Source organism: Salmo salar, chromosome ssa18 (assembly GCF_905237065.1).
Source record: "Salmo salar chromosome ssa18, Ssal_v3.1, whole genome shotgun sequence".
Taxonomy (NCBI): domain Eukaryota; kingdom Metazoa; phylum Chordata; class Actinopteri; order Salmoniformes; family Salmonidae; genus Salmo; species Salmo salar.
Genome location: NC_059459.1, coordinates 32507107 through 32529096, shown reverse-complemented (window position 1 = coordinate 32529096; position 21990 = coordinate 32507107). Strand labels below are relative to the sequence as shown.

General features: G+C 44.2%; 1 protein-coding gene across 1 annotated transcript in view; it reads right to left on the bottom strand.

Moving 5' to 3' along the window:
- LOC106563052 (collagen alpha-1(IX) chain) overlaps window positions 1–21990 on the bottom strand; it is a 36536-nt gene that overhangs the window by 6573 nt on the left and 7973 nt on the right. The window contains exons 6-29 of the mRNA XM_045701764.1: window positions 21199–21234; window positions 20952–20975; window positions 20620–20673; window positions 19611–19664; window positions 17940–17975; window positions 17786–17842; window positions 17419–17472; window positions 13666–13719; window positions 11637–11690; window positions 11464–11517; window positions 9808–9861; window positions 9613–9666; window positions 9396–9449; window positions 9082–9155; window positions 8787–8832; window positions 5704–5757; window positions 5561–5614; window positions 5285–5338; window positions 3068–3139; window positions 2442–2477; window positions 1904–1948; window positions 1749–1781; window positions 984–1130; window positions 290–344 (exon numbers count right to left, since the gene is read on the bottom strand). Coding sequence (XP_045557720.1) covers window positions 290–344; window positions 984–1130; window positions 1749–1781; window positions 1904–1948; window positions 2442–2477; window positions 3068–3139; window positions 5285–5338; window positions 5561–5614; window positions 5704–5757; window positions 8787–8832; window positions 9082–9155; window positions 9396–9449; window positions 9613–9666; window positions 9808–9861; window positions 11464–11517; window positions 11637–11690; window positions 13666–13719; window positions 17419–17472; window positions 17786–17842; window positions 17940–17975; window positions 19611–19664; window positions 20620–20673; window positions 20952–20975; window positions 21199–21234 — 1309 coding nt within the window. The remainder of the gene's footprint in view (window positions 1–289; window positions 345–983; window positions 1131–1748; window positions 1782–1903; window positions 1949–2441; window positions 2478–3067; window positions 3140–5284; window positions 5339–5560; window positions 5615–5703; window positions 5758–8786; window positions 8833–9081; window positions 9156–9395; window positions 9450–9612; window positions 9667–9807; window positions 9862–11463; window positions 11518–11636; window positions 11691–13665; window positions 13720–17418; window positions 17473–17785; window positions 17843–17939; window positions 17976–19610; window positions 19665–20619; window positions 20674–20951; window positions 20976–21198; window positions 21235–21990) is intronic.

The window sequence follows — 21990 nt, the reverse complement described above, 5'->3', positions numbered from 1 at the left end:
ATCCCCCAAACTCAACTCTGGACCACAAAGCCAGTTCGACTGCATTTTTTCATTGTTCCCCTCTAAACCAGGACTGATTTAGACCTGGGACACTAGCTGTGTGCAATTCATTATTAGGTAGGACAGAAAAGCAGCATGTTCCGGACCTCATAGGGTAAGAGTTGAGTACCCCTGGTCTATAGTACACACAATGAGGGTGGGGATAATACAGAGTGCTGATACTTAAAGGTAGAGTGGGATACACTGATTTAAAAGACACTGAAGGAATGACAGTGTGCAATATTCTTACCTTGCATAACTCTCATGCAGACTTGTCTGATGTGTTGATCGCTTGGTTCTTTACCCTGAAGGATAACATAACAAAAGGTTTATGATGAGAAAACAGCTTTAATAAACATAGATTTAACTTCTCATGTTAGTTTAGCTTCTGAAATGCATTTTGTAAGCCCTAATTGTGTTATGCTGGATACACTGGAAAACTGTTGTCCATGGCCTAAGGTCCAGGAGGAGGGAAAGGCCTAGAAGTAAGTTAGTACATTTGTAAGTATGTATGTAAATAAGTTAGTATGTAAGTAACTAAGTATGTAAGTAAGTATGAGAGTATGTAAGTAAGTACGTATGTAAGTAAGTGAGTTTGTAGGTATATAAGTAAGCAAGTAAGTTAATTAGTAAGTAAGCATGTAAGTATTTAAGTATGTAAGTGGGTAAGTAGGTAAGTATGTCAGTACATAAGTAAGTAATTAAGTAAGTATGTAATTCATTAAGTAAGTAAGCAAGCAAGTAAGCAAGTAAGTAAGTATGTGAGTAAGTAGGTATGTAAGCAATTAAGGAAGTAAGTATTTAGTAAGTTAGTAAGTAAGTATGTAAGTAAGCAAGTAAGCAAGTAAGTTACTATGTAAGTAAGTATGTAAGTTAATAAGTTTAAGTAAGTTCAGGTGTATAGTCTTCAAAGTTTTGGGTGGAGGCGGTTTGGGGGTACCTACCGCTGGTCCCTGTGACCCCCTGATTCCTGGTGCGCCCCTGTTGCCCTGCATGCCACGTGGTCCAGGAGTACCAGCTGGGCCCTCGATGCCAGGCTGCCCTCTGCTACCCTCTGGTCCTCTGTTACCAGGCTCTCCTGGGTTTCCAACCTGGAGACAGAAAGGGGAGAGACCACTGGATCAGAACAACATTACATGGGTGGTACTGAGCATGCTCAATGAAGACTTTTGAGTTTCGGGGGCGCTGGTGAGCAAGCCATGGACTAAACTAATATCTGCTTTGATCTGAAACAAGAAAACCCCGTAAGATCGTATTGCAGAGATCTCGTCCCCGGGGTGGTCTAGCACTTCCAAACTTTCCTTATTATTACTGGGCAGGTAATATAAGAACCATTGTATTTTAGGTGACAGAAGACCCTGATGTTACAGACCTGAAATGGATGACCTTGGAGATCTCCTCCTGTGGCCCCACCTTAGCTGTCTTACTCTGCTCAAAACTCACATTAGCTGAGCCTGATTCCAAATACAGTTCAGGCTTCATCTGATTTATCTCTACAGAAACTGCACAAGGAGCTCGAATGAAATGGAATTCAAATAATTGAAACAATGTCAGTCAATTAATTGTTTAAAAAAACGCAGAAAAAACCCAGAAATGTTGGTTAAACCACTTAACACTACTACTAACACACTCTATGGGTGTAGATAAACTGTCTCAAAGTTCTGTTTCTCATTTGAGACATGGAACTGCTTCTACAGTACAGAACTCACCATTCCTTTGGGTCCAGCTTCCCCTTGGTCACCCTATTATACAAATGAGAAAAACACAGATGATTAGTACAGGTGGAGTTAAAAAGTGTTGTTTAAAAGGCTCCAATGGGAGGTTGGGTTGGATGTAATGAATCCTTGCTTGAGTGGTAACTTACAACATCTCCTTTGTCTCCAGAGGTTCCCTCGGAACCTTGTTCTCCCTACACACACACACACACACACACACACACACACACACACACACACACACACACACACACACACACACACACACACACACACACAAATATAAAACAAACAAATATAAATTATTTGGGGTAAAGTCACTCTTCTGGATATAACAAATGCCCTGGGTAAGTTAGAAACACACGCAAAAACACGTGGAAATATTGGACTATAAATGGTGATTCTACTATATTGGACTATAAATATATTCCACTGAGCCATTTATTTTATGTTGGTATTCTTATATTTTATTATTTCTTATTGTTGTTGCATTGTCCAGAAGGAACCTGCCAGTAAGCATTTGGTCGGACAGTGTCTACCATGTGTATTCTGTACATACGACTAATACAACTTGAAACTTGAAAGGGCCCATCCACACTCTACTGTTGGAGTATCAAATTGACTTTAAGATACAGCCAAATATTGTTGTGAGAGATACACAGACATTTTAAAACATGGATTTCATACCTGCTCTCCTTTCGGTCCTCCCTCGCCAGCTTCTCCCTGAAGTTGAGGAGAAATCAGAAAATCTTTAAACTACAGTACAGTTAAACAGTTAACTAGTAATACTACTATGGCAAGTTATACAGTACAGTTAGACAGTTAGACAACAACACTAGTTATACTGCTATGTAATGCCACAGTAAGACTAGTCTTATGAATGCATGTTTCAACTTGTAACACTAGAGGTCAAAAGGATGTATTTCACAAAGTATGTGTCCTTGTCAGGTGCATATGGTAAGACTTTGCCTTTCTATTAGCTAGCAATTGAGGCTAAATTGCTGTCTTCATGACTGTACAGAACCGTGGAAAGTCCAATCAAAACTGGTGGTTTCATGAAAATGGAAAATTGTCATAAGAAGTCTGTGGAACCTGAAATGACTAAACACAAGCCACAGTGCTCTTCAGTTGAGCTTCCTCTCTATCTTTTCATCAAATATCAGGCATGCAGAACGTAAACGGTCCAGGGAGAGTTCATCCAGTGAGCAGTAGTTTGTTTAGTTGTATAATAGCAGTGTTTGTTTCCCCACCGGACGGCAGGTCTCTACAGAGGGGATAGATACCAGTCAGAATAGAGCGTCCTCTTATCTTACCCTCTCTCCCTTCACTCCGGGGAGGCCTGGGGGTCCGGGAACACCAGGAAGACCAAGATCCCCTTTAGGTCCCTACAAAACAAAGGTAGAGAGACAACAATGAGGTCAGAGGTCAACACCACACTACTGTATGTCCTGTATGACTCAGTTGGTTAGAGCAAGGTGCTGGCAGCGCCAGGATTGTGGGTTAGATTCCTGGGGCAGCTATATGTAAAATGTATGCATGCATGACTGTAAGAATAAAAGCCTCTGCTAAATGGAATACTGTATGTAAATATCTAAAACTACAGACCACTACAGCAGAAAGTAGTGGAAACCTCAGATAAGAGAGCAGAGTATGGAGACACTACGCCCACAGGCTCTTCAGTCATTAGGGCAACATATACTGGGTTAATGAACTGTTCATGAGACGGCTATATCAGGGTCGTGACTCAAAACGTGCACAAAAGAAAGAGAATTTCTAATAACCTGGCTGCAATTTTTATTTTGTAAGCTTGTGTGTGTGTGTGTGTGTGTGTGTGTGTGTGTGTGTCTTTGTTCTCTGTGCTGGGCACACCTTTGATTGCTGACCGTGTGTGTGAGGAATGCCATAGGAACAGAAGGCTCTTTCAGCCAGCTGGCCCTGGTCCTCATTCTCTCCTTACTGTGAAAATAGCCTCTGTGTGAGATCCTGAGATCCCATGCAGGTCTATTCACTAGGGAATTTCTCTGTAACCACAGCCAGGTCCACACTCTCTGTAACCACAGCCAGGTGGTCCACACTCTCTGTAACCACAGCCAGGTGGTCCACACTCTCTGTAACCACAGCCAGGTCCACACTCTCTGTAACCACAGCCAGGTGGTCCACACTCTCTGTAACCACAGCCAGGTGGTCCACACTCTCTGTAACCACAGCCAGGTGGTCCACACTCTCTGTAACCACAGCCAGGTGGTCCACACTCTTTGTAACCACAGCCAGGTGGTCCACACTCTCTGTAACCACAGCCAGGTCCACACTCTCTGTAACCACAGCCAGGTGGTCCACACTCTCTGTAACCACAGCCAGGTGTCCACACTCTCTGTAACCACAGCCAGGTCCACACTCTCTGTAACCACAGCCAGGTGGTCCACACTCTCTGTAACCACAGCCAGGTCCACACTCTCTGTAACCACAGCCAGGTCCACACTCTCTGTAACCACAGCCAGGTCCACACTCTCTGTAACCACAGCCAGGTGGTCCACACTCTCTGTAACCACAGCCAGGTCCACACTCTCTGTAACCACAGCCAGGTCCACACTCTCTGTAACCACAGCCAGGTCCACACTCTCTGTAACCACAGCCAGGTGGTCCACACTCTCTGTAACCACAGCCAGGTGGTCCACACTCTCTGTAACCACAGCCAGGTGGTCCACACACTCTGTAACCACAGCCAGGTGGTCCACACTCTCTGTAACCACAGCCAGGTGGTCCACACACTCTGTAACCACAGCCAGGTGGTCCACACTCTCTGTAACCACAGCCAGGTGGTCCACACTCTCTGTAACCACAGCCAGGTCCACACTCTCTGTAACCACGGCCAGGTCCACACTCTCTGTAACCACAGCCAGGTGGTCCACACTCTCTGTAACCACAGCCAGGTCCACACTCTCTGTAACCACAGCCAGGTCCACACTCTCTGTAACCACAGCCAGGTGGTCCACACACTCTGTAACCACAGCCAGGTCCACACTCTCTGTAACCACAGCCAGGTCCACACACTCTGTAACCACAGCCAGGTCCACACTCTCTGTAACCACAGCCAGGTGGTCCACACTCTCTGTAACCACAGCCAGGTCCACACTCTCTGTAACCACAGCCAGGTCCACACTCTCTGTAACCACAGCCAGGTGGTCCACACACTCTGTAACCACAGCCAGGTCCACACTCTCTGTAACCACAGCCAGGTGGTCCACACTCTCTGTAACCACAGCCAGGTCCACACTCCCCCTCTCTTTCTCTTATTTTTCTCATTCTTCATCTTCTCTTTGTTTCAGTCTCTCTCTCTCTCTCTCTCTCTCTCTCTCTCTCTCTCGCTCTTTCTATGAGAAGCATCTTGGTGTTCCAGCCTAACGTTGTCATCATTGAGTCATTGTTACAAAGTATGTTTCCTTTCATTAATCCTCATATTATACCTGGCACGAAGACACACAGCATCACACAGCAACCAGACAACAACAACAATAACAACAATAACTCACCCTGGCTCCTGGTTTGCCCGGTGGACCGCCTGGTCCTTGTTCTCCTCTGTCTCCCTAGAGAGATGTCAAAGGAAATTACAAGAGAGAAGAGGCGTGTTTTATTACACATTAACGCACGATAAATGACATTAAAATGGAACCCAGAGGGCAAACCTGGTTGCAGTGACATAACTGACATCCTTGTAACCCAATTACTACCAGTTGTAATCTGATTGTGATGGCGTCATAAAAACAGCTTTGCCTGCTGGGAAATATAATAAATGACAGGATACTCACTGGTCCGCCAATGGGTCCAATGGGTCCTAGATCTCCTGCTTTGCCTTGCTCTCCCTACACAGAGACATCACAGTGGACAGGTTGTTACTGTATGGACAACTTGAAATGCATTTTAAATGAACTTGGATTTGATTTGGACTTACTGTTTTACCAGCAGATCCCATTGTTCCAAGAAGACCTGCCTCTCCAGAACTACCCTGAAATAGAGCAACAGAAACAGACGTGTCATAATCTCTGGTGGACAGATACACGTACCATAGCATGGTATCGTAGTGTCTGTCAACAGACTGGGATGACACAACTAACCAGGAACCTTGTCCAATGTGCAGATTTTTTCATCACTGATTTGGGACATTTGGCCCATAGACTTGCAGAGAGAAGGTCAGGTTAACCAGTCAGGTCAGTGTCAGGACAGTCAGGTCAGTGTCAGGACAGTCAGGTCAGTGTCAAGAAAGGCAGGTTAGTGTCAGGACAGTCAGGTCAATGTCAAGAAAGGCAGGTCAGTGTCAGGAAAGTCAGGTCAGTGTCAGGACAGTCAGGTCAGTGTCAGGACAGTCAGATCAGGTCAGTGTCAGGAAAGTCAGGTCAGTGTCAGGACAGTCAGGCCAGTGTCAGGACAGTCAGGTCAGTGTCAGGACAGTCAGGTCAGTGTCAGGACAGTCAGGTCAGGTCAGTGTCAGGACAGTCAGGTCAGTGTCAGGACAGTCAGGTCAGTGTCAGGACAGTCAGGCCAGTGTCAGGAAAGTCAGGTCAGTGTCAGGACAGTCAGGTCAGTGTCAGGACAGTCAGGTCAGTGTCAGGACAGTCAGGTCAGTGTCAGGACAGTCAGGCCAGGTCAGTGTCAGGACAGTCAGATCAGGTCAGTGTCAGGAAAGTCAGGTCAGTGTCAGGACAGTCAGGTCAGTGTCAGGACAGTCAGGTCAGTGTCAGGACAGTCAGGTCAGTGTCAGGACAGTCAGGTCAGGTCAGTGTCAGGACAGTCAGGTCAGGTCAGTGTCAGGACAGGACAGTCAGGTCAGTGTCAGGACAGTCAGATCAGGTCAGTGTCAGGACAGTCAGGTCAGGTCAGTGTCAGGACAGTCAGGTCAGTGTCAGGACAGTCAGGTCAGTGTCAGGACAGTCAGGCCAGGTCAGTGTCAGGACAGTCAGGTCAGTGTCAGGACAGTCAGGTCAGTGTCAGGACAGTCAGATCAGGTCAGTGTCAGGAAAGTCAGGTCAGTGTCAGGACAGTCAGGTCAGTGTCAGGACAGTCAGATCAGGTCAGTGTCAGGAAAGTCAGGTCAGTGTCAGGACAGTCAGGTCAGTGTCAGGACAGTCAGATCAGGTCAGTGTCAGGACAGTCAGGTCAGTGTCAGGACAGTCAGGTCAGTGTCAGGACAGTCAGGTCAGTGTCAGGACAGTCAGATCAGGTCAGTGTCAGGAAAGTCAGGTCAGTGTCAGGACAGTCAGGTCAGTGTCAGGACAGTCAGGTCAGTGTCAGGACAGTCAGGCCAGGTCAGTGTCAGGACAGTCAGGTCAGTGTCAGGACAGTCAGGTCAGTGTCAGGACAGTCAGATCAGGTCAGTGTCAGGACAGTCAGGTCAGGTCAGGACAGTCAGGTCAGTGTCAGGACAGTCAGGTCAGTGTCAGGACAGTCAGATCAGGTCAGTGTCAGGACAGTCAGGTCAGTGTCAGGACAGTCAGGTCAGTGTCAGGACAGTCAGGTCAGTGTCAGGACAGTCAGGTCAGGTCAGGTCAGGACAGTCAGGTCAGTGTCAGGACAGTCAGGTCAGTGTCAGGACAGTCAGGTCAGTGTCAGGACAGTCAGGTCAGGTCAGGACAGTCAGGTCAGGTCAGGAAAGTCAGGTCAGTGTCAGAACAGGTCAGGTCAGGTCAGGACATGTCAGGTCAGGTCAGTGAGGTCAGGTCAGGTCAGGACAGTCAGGTCAGTGTCAGGACAGTCAGATCAGGTCAGGTCAGTCAGGTCAATGTCAGGACAGTCAGGTCAGGTCAGTGTCAGGACAGTCAGATCAGGTCAGTGTCAGGACAGTCAGGTCAGGTCAGGACAGTCAGGTCAGTGTCAGGACAGTCAGATCAGGTCAGTGTCAGGACAGTCAGGTCAGGTCAGGACAGTCAGGTCAGTGTCAGGACAGTCAGGTCAGTGTCAGGACAGTCAGATCAGGTCAGTGTCAGGACAGTCAGGTCAGTGTCAGGACAGTCAGGTCAGTGTCAGGACAGTCAGGTCAGTGTCAGGACAGTCAGGTCAGGTCAGGTCAGGACAGTCAGGTCAGTGTCAGGACAGTCAGGTCAGTGTCAGGACAGTCAGGTCAGTGTCAGGACAGTCAGGTCAGGTCAGGACAGTCAGGTCAGGTCAGGAAAGTCAGGTCAGTGTCAGAACAGGTCAGGTCAGGTCAGGTCAGGACATGTCACGTCAGGTCAGTGAGGTCAGGTCAGGTCAGGACAGTCAGGTCAGTGTCAGGACAGTCAGATCAGGTCAGGTCAGTCAGGTCAATGTCAGGACAGTCAGGTCAGGTCAGTGTCAGGACAGTCAGATCAGGTCAGGTCAGGTCAGTCAGTGTCAGGATAGTCAGGTCAGTCAGGACAGTCAGTGTCAGGACAGTCAGGTCAGGTCAGGTCAGTCAGGTCAATGTCAGGACAGTCAGGTCAGGTCAGTGTCAGGACAGTCAGGTCAGTGTCAGGACAGTCGGGTCAGTGTAAGGACAGTCAGGTCAGTCAGATCAGTGTCAGGACAGTCAGGTCAGTGTCAGGAAAGTCAGGTCAGGTCAGGATGGTCAGGTCAGTGTCAGGACAGTCAGGTCAGTGTCAGGACAGTCAGGTCAGTGTCAGGACAGTCAGGTCAGGTCAGTGTCAGGACAGGACAGTCAGGTCAGTGTCAGGACAGTCAGGTCAGGTCAGTGTCAGGACAGGACAGTCAGGTCAGAGTCAGGACAGTCAGGTCAGGTCAGTGTCAGGACAGTCAGGTCAGTGTCAGGACAGTCAGGTCAGTGTCAGGACAGTCAGGTCAGTGTCAGGACAGTCAGGTCAGGTAAGGACAGTCAGGTCAGTGTACCCATGCTCTTATCCAGCTGCAGCTCCTCATTGACATAGATTAGCTCTATTTGTCAAATGGGTTGAGTTTATTGCACATAGTAATGCATATTGGCTGTAGATTAATTGATGTAAGTGGTGCATTGTGGGTGAATTAGGAATTAGAATACTATTTTTGTATGATCTCTATGACACCTACCTTCTCTCCCACCAGTTCCTTTAGAGCCAGGAGAACCAGGTAATCCCTAGAGAGGAAACACAATATTGTCAATCAAAATCAATCTACAGTAACAAGAATTATCATGTAAATACCTAGAATACATCTGACCAAAAAAAAAACCTACACAATGGTGGTTGTCAATCAGAAACAATAATCTCATGTTATTATTATTATGTTATTTCACATCAGGATTATAATACAGGAGGCAGAGGAGGTTTACACAGGCGCAACCAATCAGAACACCTGTTAGTGTGAGGTCAAAGGTCATACTTACAGGAAGTCCCTGAAGCCCCACCTCCCCAGGAGACCCAGCCTTGCCAATGGTGCCCTGTGGAGAAAGAGCGTTATCTGAGTTAAAATGAAATGTTGACATCACAATTGTAATCTTAACTTGATTTGACAACTCCTGCTGATTCCTCCGTTCAACCAGTATGAATCCCATTCTATAGCAGACTTTTCAGAATGCTGTGATCTCCATTGCCAAGCCAATAGAAATCGCTGCAGAAAAGATTCCCTGTAGACCTATGAGAGGGCACAGCACAACTAGAACGATACATCTAATCATGTTCCAGTAGATCCTGTCCATACCTTTCCACCTGGCATTCCAGGAATACCTTCACGCCCATCCACTCCTGACAAACCCTGGACATGAAAAAAGAACCACAACAATCATTCCATGACAAGTGTTAATGTTCCAAGAAGGTTCTATGGTTCTATGAATACACAACAGACAGGATATGCTTACATTTTCCACCGCCAAGACTGATTGTTTATGCTGTGATACAATAGTTACAGTAATACTTACACCCTCTCCCTTGGGCCCAGGAAGACCTGTGATTCCTCTTCCACCTTGAGATCCCTAGATAACAACACAATAGCATAAGGAACCAATCAGGGCATCAGCATTACACCATCACCACCACCCCAGACAGTGACTAAAGACAAGAATCAATTTGGCCATGTGAAACCATGGTAGGTGTATTTTTACTCTGATACCCACCTCATCACCTTTAGGACCAGACTCGCCCATCACGCCCCTCTGGCCTTGGTCACCCTAAAAAGATACAGCATCAACATATTGTAAGACAAAACCTTTTTACAGAGATGTTTAACCTGTTGGGGCTAGGGGGCAGTATTTGCACGGCCGGATAAAAAACGTACCGATTTAAACTGGTTACTACTCCTGCCCAGTAATGAGAATATGCATATAATTAGTAGATTTGGATAGAAAACACTCTAAAGTTTCTAAAACTGTTTGAATGGTGTCTGTGAGTATAACAGAACTCATATGGCAGGCCAAAACCTGAGAAGATTCCATACAGGAAGTGCCATGTCTGACAATTTGTTGTCCTTCTGTTGCATCTCTATCAAAAATACAGCATCTGTGCTGTAACGTGACACTTTCTAAGGCTCCCATTGGCTCTCAGAAGGCGCCAGAAAGTGGAATGGGGTGTCTGCTGTCTCTGGGCGAAGAACAGCAGGAGAATTTGTGAGTGGTCAGCCTGGGGACAGTGACACTGGAGATGCGCGTTCACGAGAATTCGTGCCTGGTTGCCCGGTTGGAATATTATCGCTATTTTACGAGAAAAATCGCATAAAAATTGATTTTAAACAGTGTTTGACATGCTTCTAAGTACGGTAATGGAATATTTTGAAATTTTTTGTCACGAAATGCACTCGCGCGTCACCCTTTGGATAGTGACCTGAACGCGCAAACAAAACGGAGCTATTTGAATATAACTATGGATTATTTGGAACCAAAACAACATTTGTTGTTGAAGTAGAAGTCCTGGGAGTGCATTCTGACGAAGAACAGCAAAGATTATCAAATTTTTCTAATAGTAATTCTGAGTTTAGTGAGTCCCAAACTTGGTGGGTGTCAAAATAGCTAGCCGTGATGGCCGAGCTATGTACTCAGAATATTGCAAAATGTGCTTTCGCCGAAAAGCTATTTTAAAATCTGACACCACGATTGCATAAAGGAGTTCTGTATCTATAATTCTTAAAATAATTGTTATGTATTTTGTGAACGTTTATCAGGAGTAATTTAGTAAATTCACCGGAAGTTTTCGGGGGGTATGCTAGTTCTGAACATAACATGCTAATGTAAAAAGCAGTTTTTTTATATAAATATGAACTTGATTGAACAAAACATGCATGTATTGTATAACATAATGTCCTAGGAGTGTCATCTGATGAAGATCATCAAAGGTTAGTGCTGCATTTAGCTGTGGTTTTGTTTTTTGTGACATATATGCTTGCATTGAAAATGGCTGTGTGATTATTTTGGGCAGGGTACTCTCCTGACATAATCTAATGTTTTGCTTTCGCTGTAAAGCCTTTTTGAAATCGGACAACGTGGTTAGATTAACGAGAGTCTTGTCTTTAAAATGGTGTAAAATAGTCATATGTTTGAGAAATTGAAGTTATAGCATTTTTGAGGTATTTGTATTTTGCGCCACGCGATTCCACTGGCTGTTGACTAGGGTGGGACGCAAACGTCCCACCTCGCCCAGGGAGGTTAATCATGTCCTTCATTGAGAACACAACACATAATAACATGTGAACAGTATTCCTGAAACACTAACCTTTCCAGAGGTCTAACATTAGTGAAATCATAATGAACAGGAGAAGGGGATTATGGGAGAATACTTACAGTTGATCCTTCAACCCCCTGGGGACCTGGATCTCCATCATGTCCTCGTGCTCCCTGTCACAACAACAGAGGTATATTTGCATAAAATGACAGAGAGGATGTAAACACAAGCAAATAAACATTTTTAGCGAACCAGGTTTGAAATATAATTAACTTCAAAGAGTGACTCTTACCAGTCCACCTTTGGGCCCCATCATTCCAGTGGAGCCTCTGATTCCCTGAGGACCCTGGAATCACACAACAGCAGAAAGACAAACTGTCACTAACTGTCACTATAGACAATCTGTTATATTATCACTATAGATAATCTGTTATATTATCACTATAGACAATCTGTTATATTACCACTATAGATAATCTGTTATATTATCACTATAGACAATCTGTTATATTATCACTATAGACAATCTGTTATATTATCACTATAGACAATCTGTTATATTATCACTACAGACAATCTGTTATATTATCATTATAGACAATCTGTTATATTATCACTATAAACAATCTGTTATATTATCACTACAGACAATCTGTTATATTATCACTATAGACAATCTGTTATATTATCACTATAGACAATCTGTTATATTATCACTACAGACAATCTGTTATATTATCACTACAGACAATCTGTTATATTATCTCTATAGATAATCTGTTATATTATCACTATAGACAATCTGTTATATTATCTCTATAGACAATCTGTTATATTATCTCTATAGATAATCTGTTATATTATCACTATAGATAATCTGTTATATTATCAATATAGACAATCTGTTATATTATCACTATAGACAATCTGTTATATTATCACTATAGACAATCTGTTATATTATCACTATAGACAATCTGTTATATTATCACTACAGACAATCTGTTATATTATCACTACAGACAATCTGTTATATTATCACTATAGACAATCTGTTATATTATCACTATAGACAATCTGTTATATTATCACTACAGACAATCTGTTATATTATCACTACAGACAATCTGTTATATTATCTCTATAGATAATCTGTTATATTATCACTATAGACAATCTGTTATATTATCTCTATAGACAATCTGTTATATTATCTCTATAGATAATCTGTTATATTATCACTATAGACAATCTGTTATATTATCACTACAGACAATCTGTTATATTATCACTATAGACAATCTGTTATATTATCACTACAGACAATCTGTTATATTATCACTATAGATAATCTGTTATATTATCACTACAAACAATCTGTTATATTATCACTATAGATAATCTGTTATATTATCACTGTAGACAATCTGTTATATTATCACTACAGACAATCTGTTATATTATCACTATAGATCATCTGTTATATTATCACTACAGACAATCTGTTATATTATCACTATAGACAATATGTTATATTATCTCTATAGACAATCTGTTATATTATCACTATAGATAATCTGTTATATTATCACTATAGACAATCTGTTATATTATCACTACAAACAATCTGTTATATTATCACTATAGATAATCTGTTATATTATCACTACAAACAATCTGTTATATTATCACTATAGATAATCTGTTATATTATCACTATAGACAATCTGTTATATTATCTCTATAGACAATCTGTTATATTATCACTATAGATAATCTGTTATTTTATCACTACAAACAATCTGTTATATTATCACTATAGATAATCTGTTATATTATCACTACAAACAATCTGTTATATTATCACTATAGATAATCTGTTATATTATCTCTATAGACAATCTGTTATATTATCACTACAGACAATCTGTTATATTATCACTATAGATAATCTGTTATATTATCACTACAAACAATCTGTTATATTATCACTATAGATAATCTGTTATATTATCTCTATAGATAATCTGTTATATTATCACTATAGATAATCTGTTATATTATCACTATAGATAATCTGTTATATTATCTCTATAGACAATCTGTTATATTATCACTATAGACAATCTGTTATATTATCACTATAGACAATCTGTTATATTATCTCTATAGACAATCTGTTATATTATCACTATAGATAATCTGTTATATTATCACTATAGATAATCTGTTATATTATCTCTATAGATAATCTGTTATATTATCACTATAGATAATCTGTTATATTATCTGTTAAAGGTAGGTTAATGAGAGTATCAAACCGTTGGGCCCTGGGATCCGAGGTCCCCTGTGGTTCCCTGGTCACCCTCTTCACCCTAGAGAGAGAGAGGTAACATGCAGACATCATTAAGATGAACAACTGCGTATGACAGAGACATTAAAACATAAATAGGTACATTTATAGGAGGATAGAAAGATGGATTTCAAATGTAAGCTGGTTCAAAACAAAACAACTCCCATGGACTTTAAATCAATGTTCCTACAGCCTCGTTTACTCAGATACATGACACACTTTTCAATGAAACTGACTCTACCGCTGATCACAGTGCTGTCAGCTGTCAGAGACAACATGCTTTGACTTGTGAGTGAAAAGCATGCATGTTCTACACCAGACACCCTTCAATAGAGCCACTAAGCAAGACTGAATTCTATACATGGAGAAAGTCATTTACAGTCCATGGATACATGCAGTCTTGAATCTAGACAGACAGACACTGAATGGAGTTATAGGCCACTAGGTGATGAAGTGACTTGGGTATAGAACTGAACTTATTTCCTTATATATGGATGTATGGAACCATTACAGGGCTGAGTGTGGATGTGTTAACATGGCATTCCATATCAACCATAACCCCTGCATCACTAACATGGTCTACGTCCCAAATCGCACCCTAATCCCTATAAAGTGCTCTATTTTTGACCAGGGCCCATTGGGCTGTGTTCATAAGTAGAGCACTATGTAGGGAATGAGGTGTCATTGGGGACGCATCCATGGAAATAGTTTACTTTCAGGCAACATATCACTCACAGCCTTTCAGAGATCCTATAGCAGGCAGAGATCCTATAGCAGGCAGAGATCCTATAGCAGGTAGAGATCCTATAGCAGGTAGAGATCCTATAGCAGGTAGAGATCCTATAGCAGGTAGAGATCCTATAGCAGGCAGAGATCCTATAGCAGGTAGAGATCCTATAGCAGGTAGAGATCCTATAGCAGGTAGAGATCCTATAGCAGGTAGAGATCCTATAGCAGGTAGAGATCCTATAGCAAGTAGAGATCCTATAGCAGGTAGAGATCCTATAGCAGGTCTCGAGATCCTATAGCAGGTAGAGATCCTATAGCAGGTAGAGATCCTATAGCAGGCAGAGATCCTATAGCAGGTCTCGAGATCCTATAGCAGGCAGAGATCCTATAGCAGGCAGAGATCCTATAGCAGGCAGAGATCCTATAGCAGGTCTCGAGATCCTTTAGCAGGTAGAGATCCTATAGCAGGTAGAGATCCTATAGCAGGTAGAGATCCTATAGCAGGTAGAGGTCCTATAGCAGGTAGAGATCCTATAGCAGTCAGAGATCCTATAGCAGGTAGAGATCCTATAGCAGGTAGAGATCCTATAGCAGGTAGAGATCCTATAGCAGGTAGAGATCCTATAGCAGGTAGAGATCCTATAGCAGTCAGAGATACTATAGCAGGTAGAGATACTATAGCAGGTAGAGATCTCAGGCCCTGACCGCATGGATCTCAGGCCCTGACTGGATGGATATCAGGCCCTGACTGGATGTATATCAGGTCCTGACTGGATGGATATCAGGCCCTGACTGGATGGATATCAGGCCACGACTGGATGTATCTCAGGCCCTGACTGGATGGATATCAGGCCACGACTGGATGGATATCAGGCCCTGACTGGATGTATCTCAGGCCCTGACTGGATGGATATCAGGCCACGACTGGATGGATATCAGGCCCTGACTGCATGGATATCAGGCCCTGACTGGATGGATATCAGGTCCTGACTGGATGGATATCAGGCCCTGACTGCATGGATATCAGGCCCTGACTGGATGGATATCAGGCCCTGACTGGATGTATCTCAGGCCCTGACTGGATGGATATCAGGCCACGACTGGATGGATATCAGGCCCTGACTGCATGGATATCAGGCCCTGACTGGATGTATATCAGGCCCTGACTGGATGTATATCAGGTCCTGACTGGATGGATATCAGGCCCTGACTGGATGGATATCAGGTCCTGACTGGATGGATATCAGGCCCTGACTGGATGGATATCAGGCCACGACTGGATGTATCTCAGGCCCTGACTGGATGGATATCAGGCCACGACTGGATGGATATCAGGCCCTGACTGGATGTATCTCAGGCCCTGACTGTATGGATATCAGGCCACGACTGGATGGATATCAGGCCCTGACTGCATGGATATCAGGCCCTGACTGGATGGATATCAGGTCCTGACTGGATGGATATCAGGCCCTGACTGCATGGATATCAGGCCCTGACTGGATGGATATCAGGCCCTGACTGGATGTATCTCAGGCCCTGACTGGATGGATATCAGGCCACGACTGGATGGATATCAGGCCCTGACTGCATGGATATCAGGCCCTGACTGGATGTATATCAGGCCCTGACTGGATGTATATCAGGTCCTGACTGGATGGATATCAGGTCCTGACTGGATGGATATCAGGCCCTGACTGGATGGATATCAGGCCACGACTGGATGTATCTCAGGCCCTGACTGGATGGATATCAGGCCACGACTGGATGGATATCAGGCCCTGACTGCATGGATATCAGGCCCTGACTGGATGTATATCAGGCCCTGACTGGATGTATATCAGGTCCTGACTGGATGTATATCAGGCCCTGACTGGATGTATCTCAGGCCCTGACTGGATGGATATCAGGCCACGACTGGATGGATATCAGGCCCTGACTGCATGGATATCAGGCCCTGACTGGATGGATATCAGGTCCTGACTGGATGGATATCAGGCCCTGACTGCATGGATATCAGGCCCTGACTGGATGGATATCAGGCCCTGACTGGATGTATCTCAGGCCCTGACTGGATGGATATCAGGCCACGACTGGATGGATATCAGGCCCTGACTGCATGGATATCAGGCCCTGACTGGATGTATATCAGGCCCTGACTGGATGTATATCAGGCCCTGACTGGATGTATATCAGGTCCTGACTGGATGGATATCAGGCCCTGACTGGATGGATATCAGGTCCTGACTGGATGGATATCAGGTCCTGACTGGATGGATATCAGGTCCTGACTGGATGGATATCAGGCCCTGACTGGATGTATCTCAGGCCCTAACTGGATGGATATCAGGTCCTGACTGGATGGATATCAGGCCCTGACTGCATGGATATCAGGCCCTGACTGCATGGATATCTGGCCCTGACTGCATGGATATCAGGCCCTGACTCATGGATATCAGGCCCTGACCCGATGGATATCAGGCCCTGACCCGATGGATATCAGGCCCTGACTGGATGGATATCAGGCCCTGACTGGATGGATATCAGGTCCTGACTGGATGGATATCAGGTCCTGACTGGATGGATATCAGGTCCTGACTGGATGGATATCAGGTCCTGACTGGATGGATATCAGGTCCTGACTGGATGGATATCAGGCCCTGACTGGATGGATATCAGGCCCTGACTGGATGGATATCAGGTCCTGACTGGATGGATACTGACAGCTAAGAAGTAGCAGTGAGAGTATTTCTTGTAAAGTCTAATCTGATTATTTTGATCAGTTGATCAGTCGAGATGTAAAGCTGATCCCATGAAGCATCACATGAAGCAAAGAGACCATAGGAGCTACAAAGCTCCAAGCGTATTCTATGTCATGGAAACATTTGGTCTGGTTTTCCAGAAACACACTAAACCTAGTTCTGAACAAAGTCATTTTAATGTAGTGTAGGCTTTTGTTCAGTTCTCTGAATGTGTATAAAATGTAATCCCTTACCTTGTGCCCTTGTTTCCCAGGCTCTCCTCCTTCCCCTTTTACTCCTTTGTGACCCTAGAAAACAGAGGAACATGAAGCTTAAACACCCTCCCCAATCTCTATCACATATCACTGTTAGACTATCATTATACTAACTGTGAAGACAATAGAATAGATTTAAACCAATGACTTAGGTTGAAGCAGCTATGGTTACCATTAGCACAACATATGATGACTTATGAGACCAAGTTATCAATACACCACTGGCTATGTTCCAATGCCCTTCCTAGCATACCACTGAGAATGTTTATCCATTACATAACTTCATATGATACACTAGTGAGGTCATGCACTCTCCTTGGCCCCTGACCCCTGAACCTTGACTCACCTTCATGCCAGGGAGACCGGGATGACCAGGTGTCCCAGGTGGACAGGCACCAGGACACTAAACAGCAGCAGGATAAATCATCAGGGACAGATAATCACTCATACGTGTAATGCCAGGCACTGAGTTGTGTGAACTTGAATGAACAAAGTCTTACCAGCTCGGCACTCAAATCCTGCATCCCTGCTGCACCCTGAAAAACATCATTTTGAGAATGATGAATCAGTTGATTAGGAAGAGTAGATGACTGTTCAACGTGACACACTAACAGCTCACGATATTCTCTGGATGTGCTTGTCAACCTATCATCAACTAGGGACGTAACACGGTGACAGTGATCCACAGATGTACTACTCACTGTAGGTCCTGCTGATCCACAGATGTACTACTCACTCTAGGTCCTGCTGATCCACAGATGTACTACTCACTCTAGGTCCTGCTGATCCACAGATGTACTACTCACTCTAGGTCCTGCTGATCCACAGATGTACTACTCACTCTAGGTCCTGCTGATCCACAGATGTACTACTCACTCTAGGCCCTGCTGATCCACAGATGTACTACTCACTCTAGGTCCTGCTGATCCACAGATGTACTACTCACTCTAGGTCCTACTGATCCACAGATGTACTACTCACTCTAGGTCCTGCTGATCCACAGATGTACTACTCACTCTAGGTCCTGCTGATCCACAGATGTACTACTCACTCTAGGTCCTACTGATCCACAGATGTACTACTCACTCTAGGTCCTGCTGATCCACAGATGTACTACTCACTCTAGGTCCTGCTGATCCACAGATGTACTACTCACTCTAGGTCCTACTGATCCACAGATGTACTACTCACTCTAGGTCCTACTGATCCACAGATGTACTACTCACTGTAGGTCCTGCTGATCCACAGATGTACTACTCACTCTAGGCCCTGCTGATCCACAGATGTACTACTCACTCTAGGCCCTGCTGATCCACAGATGTACTACTCACTCTAGGCCCTGCTGATCCACAGATGTACTACTCACTCTAGGCCCTGCTGATCCACAGATGTACTACTCACTCTAGGTCCTGCTGATCCACAGATGTACTACTCACTCTAGGCCCTCCTGATCCACAGATGTACTACTCACTCTAGGCCCTGCTGATCCACAGATGTACTACTCACTCTAGGCCCTCCTGATCCACAGATGTACTACTCACTCTAGGCCCTGCTGATCCACAGATGTACTACTCACTCTAGGTCCTGCTGATCCACAGATGTACTACTCACTCTTGGCCCTGCTGATCCACAGATGTACTACTCACTCTAGGTCCTACTGATCCACAGATGTACTACTCACTGTAGGTCCTGCTGATCCACAGATGTACTACTCACTCTAGGCCCTCCTGATCCACAGATGTACTACTCACTCTAGGCCCTCCTGATCCACAGATGTACTACTCACTCTAGGCCCTGCTGATCCACAGATGTACTACTCACTCTAGGCCCTGCTGATCCACAGATGTACTACTCACTCTAGGTCCTGCTGATCCACAGATGTACTACTCACTCTAGGCCCTCCTGATCCACAGATGTACTACTCACTCTAGGCCCTCCTGATCCACAGATGTACTACTCACTCTAGGTCCTACTGATCCACAGATGTACTACTCACTCTAGGCCCTGCTGATCCACAGATGTACTACTCACTCTAGGCCCTCCTGATCCACAGATGTACTACTCACTCTAGGCCCTGCTGATCCACAGATGTACTACTCACTCTAGGCCCTGCTGATCCACAGATGTACTACTCACTCTAGGCCCTGCTGATCCACAGATGTACTACTCACTCTAGGCCCTGCTGATCCACCAGGTCCTGTTGGTCCTCTCACTCCCATAGCACCCTGTGGTAATGGACATAGAAAGCAGATCAAACAAGCAGGTATGGTCCATTTTCATTCACCTTTTGATTGACGTTCCTGACAGAGGAGGTACTGTACATCACAGGAGGTTGGTGGCACCTTAATTGGGGAGGACGGGCTCGTCTATGGGCTGGAGCGGAATTAGTGGAACAGTATCAAATACATCAAATACATGGTTTCCAGGTGTTTGATGCCATTCCATTCACTCCGTTCCAGCCGTTATTATGAGGCATCCTCCACTCAGCAGCCTCTTATGCTGTACATCCAATCAGCCATATTTGGCCCTAAGTCTCCAGCTCCCCAACTATCTACATGCAGTGCTTGAAGTGGACTGAAATAGGAGCTGGTACTCAGGATTTTAGGGTCCAGTACTGTTTATTTTCACCTGCCGGAACTCAAGCAGTAGAAAAGCACCGGTCTGTTCCGGCCCAATTCAAGCTCTGTCCACATAGAGAATCACTATGTCCTGACTGAGGATCTATATGTCCTGCGGATCGTTAGGTGATGAGGAGTGTGAGGTGATGAGGATCTATATGCCCTGCGGATCGTTAGGTGATGAGGAGTGTGAGGTGATGAGGATCTATATGTCCTGCGGATCGTTAGGTGATGAGGAGTGTGAGGTGATGAGGATCTATATGTCCTGCGGATCGTTAGGTGATGCGGAGTGTGAGGTGTTTTGGATCTATATGTCCTGCGGATCGTTAGGTGATGAGGAGTGTGAGGTGATGAGGATCTATATGTCCTGCGGATCGTTAGGTCATGAGGATCGTTAGTTCATGGGGATCGTTAAGTCAAGGGGATTGTTAGGTGATGAGGATCGTTAGGTGATGAGGATCGTTAGGTCATGAGGATTGTTAAGTCAAGGGGATTGTTAGGTGATGAGGATCGTTAGGTGATGAGGATCGGTAGGTCATGAGGGTGTGTCACTGATACTCACAGGGGGTCCACCTTTGCCCAAATCACCTGGAAGTCCTCCTGGCCCCGGGGGTCCCTGTTCAGAGAAACACGTATTAATTCACTGAAAATTATGACTTGTACTAATTTATCACTCACACAAAAAATATTCTTTTTTTTGTTGCATTTTTCATAGTTTTGAAAGTTTTTCAACAATATGTCTGTTTCCCACACAGTTGCCTTCCGAATGCATCAAAGGTATCTTACCATGGCTAATGTGAACGTTAACAGACATTTTACTAGATACTGTACTGTAAAGATGTAATACATGTGTCATGTGTGAATGTGTAATTAATAATACTGTAAAATACTTACAGGGGGTCCATCGTCTCCAACGCCCTATGGAGGAAAACAGAAACACAAGACGAGTCAATGACATAAGATACTATAGCATCTTTATAGGCTCTATGAAGGCTCTATGAAGGCTTCATTAATAAGCCTTAGAAGCTACGTTTCATGTGATGTGAGAAAGCAGAATATTCTATGGCTGGGCCCTCTGAGTCTTCAGTATGGACTGATTCCACTAATGAATGGGTGGTTGATAGAGAATAATGTAGCTCACAGCTAGTCCACGAGGTCCTGGTTTCCCGGGTTCCCCCTGAAACAAAGTCAAATAGCATGTCAGTTTGAAAACCCAGTGAACATGAGACAACTGTAAAGAGAATATCTAATATGTACTGTGAGTTAATCATCCCCCATCCAGCACCCAAAGCAATCTATGCATGTCGAAGACATGAAAGTATTTTCTCCATAAAGACATGTTTTTAGCTTGTCATGTACACACAAACAGAATTCAGTATCCTTTCCTATTTCCACCAGGACCACATACACATACTAAAAATGTAAGATGCTTTGGATAAAAGCCTCTGTTGCATATATTCACACATGACTTGTATTCTTATACTGTAATAGTCAAGCCACTGTTCCAAATCCTTAGACATTGTCAAACACACACCAAACATACACCAAACACACACCAAACACACACCAAACACACACCAACTAAATTCTGCAGCTGTTTGATTCCTGTGCTGTAATATTCTCACCAATTACTTTTCCTTCTTAAACAAATGAAGTCATCTGAGTAAAATCATTTACTAGAGACTTAACAAACTATGTATGTGGAAAACATCATTTCTCCATAAAGACATGCTTTCATCTCATCAGAAACACACACCAACAGTATCCTACTCCGTATCCTTCTGACACGTCCACTGAATATTCTGGACAATTTCTTTCTTCGACAAATGAAGCCGTCTGAGTAATTACTTAACTAGAGTCTTCACAGACTGAATTAACATTCTTCCTGTTTAATCCTGTGACTGAGAACCTGAGCCATGCAGGGTGCACTTGG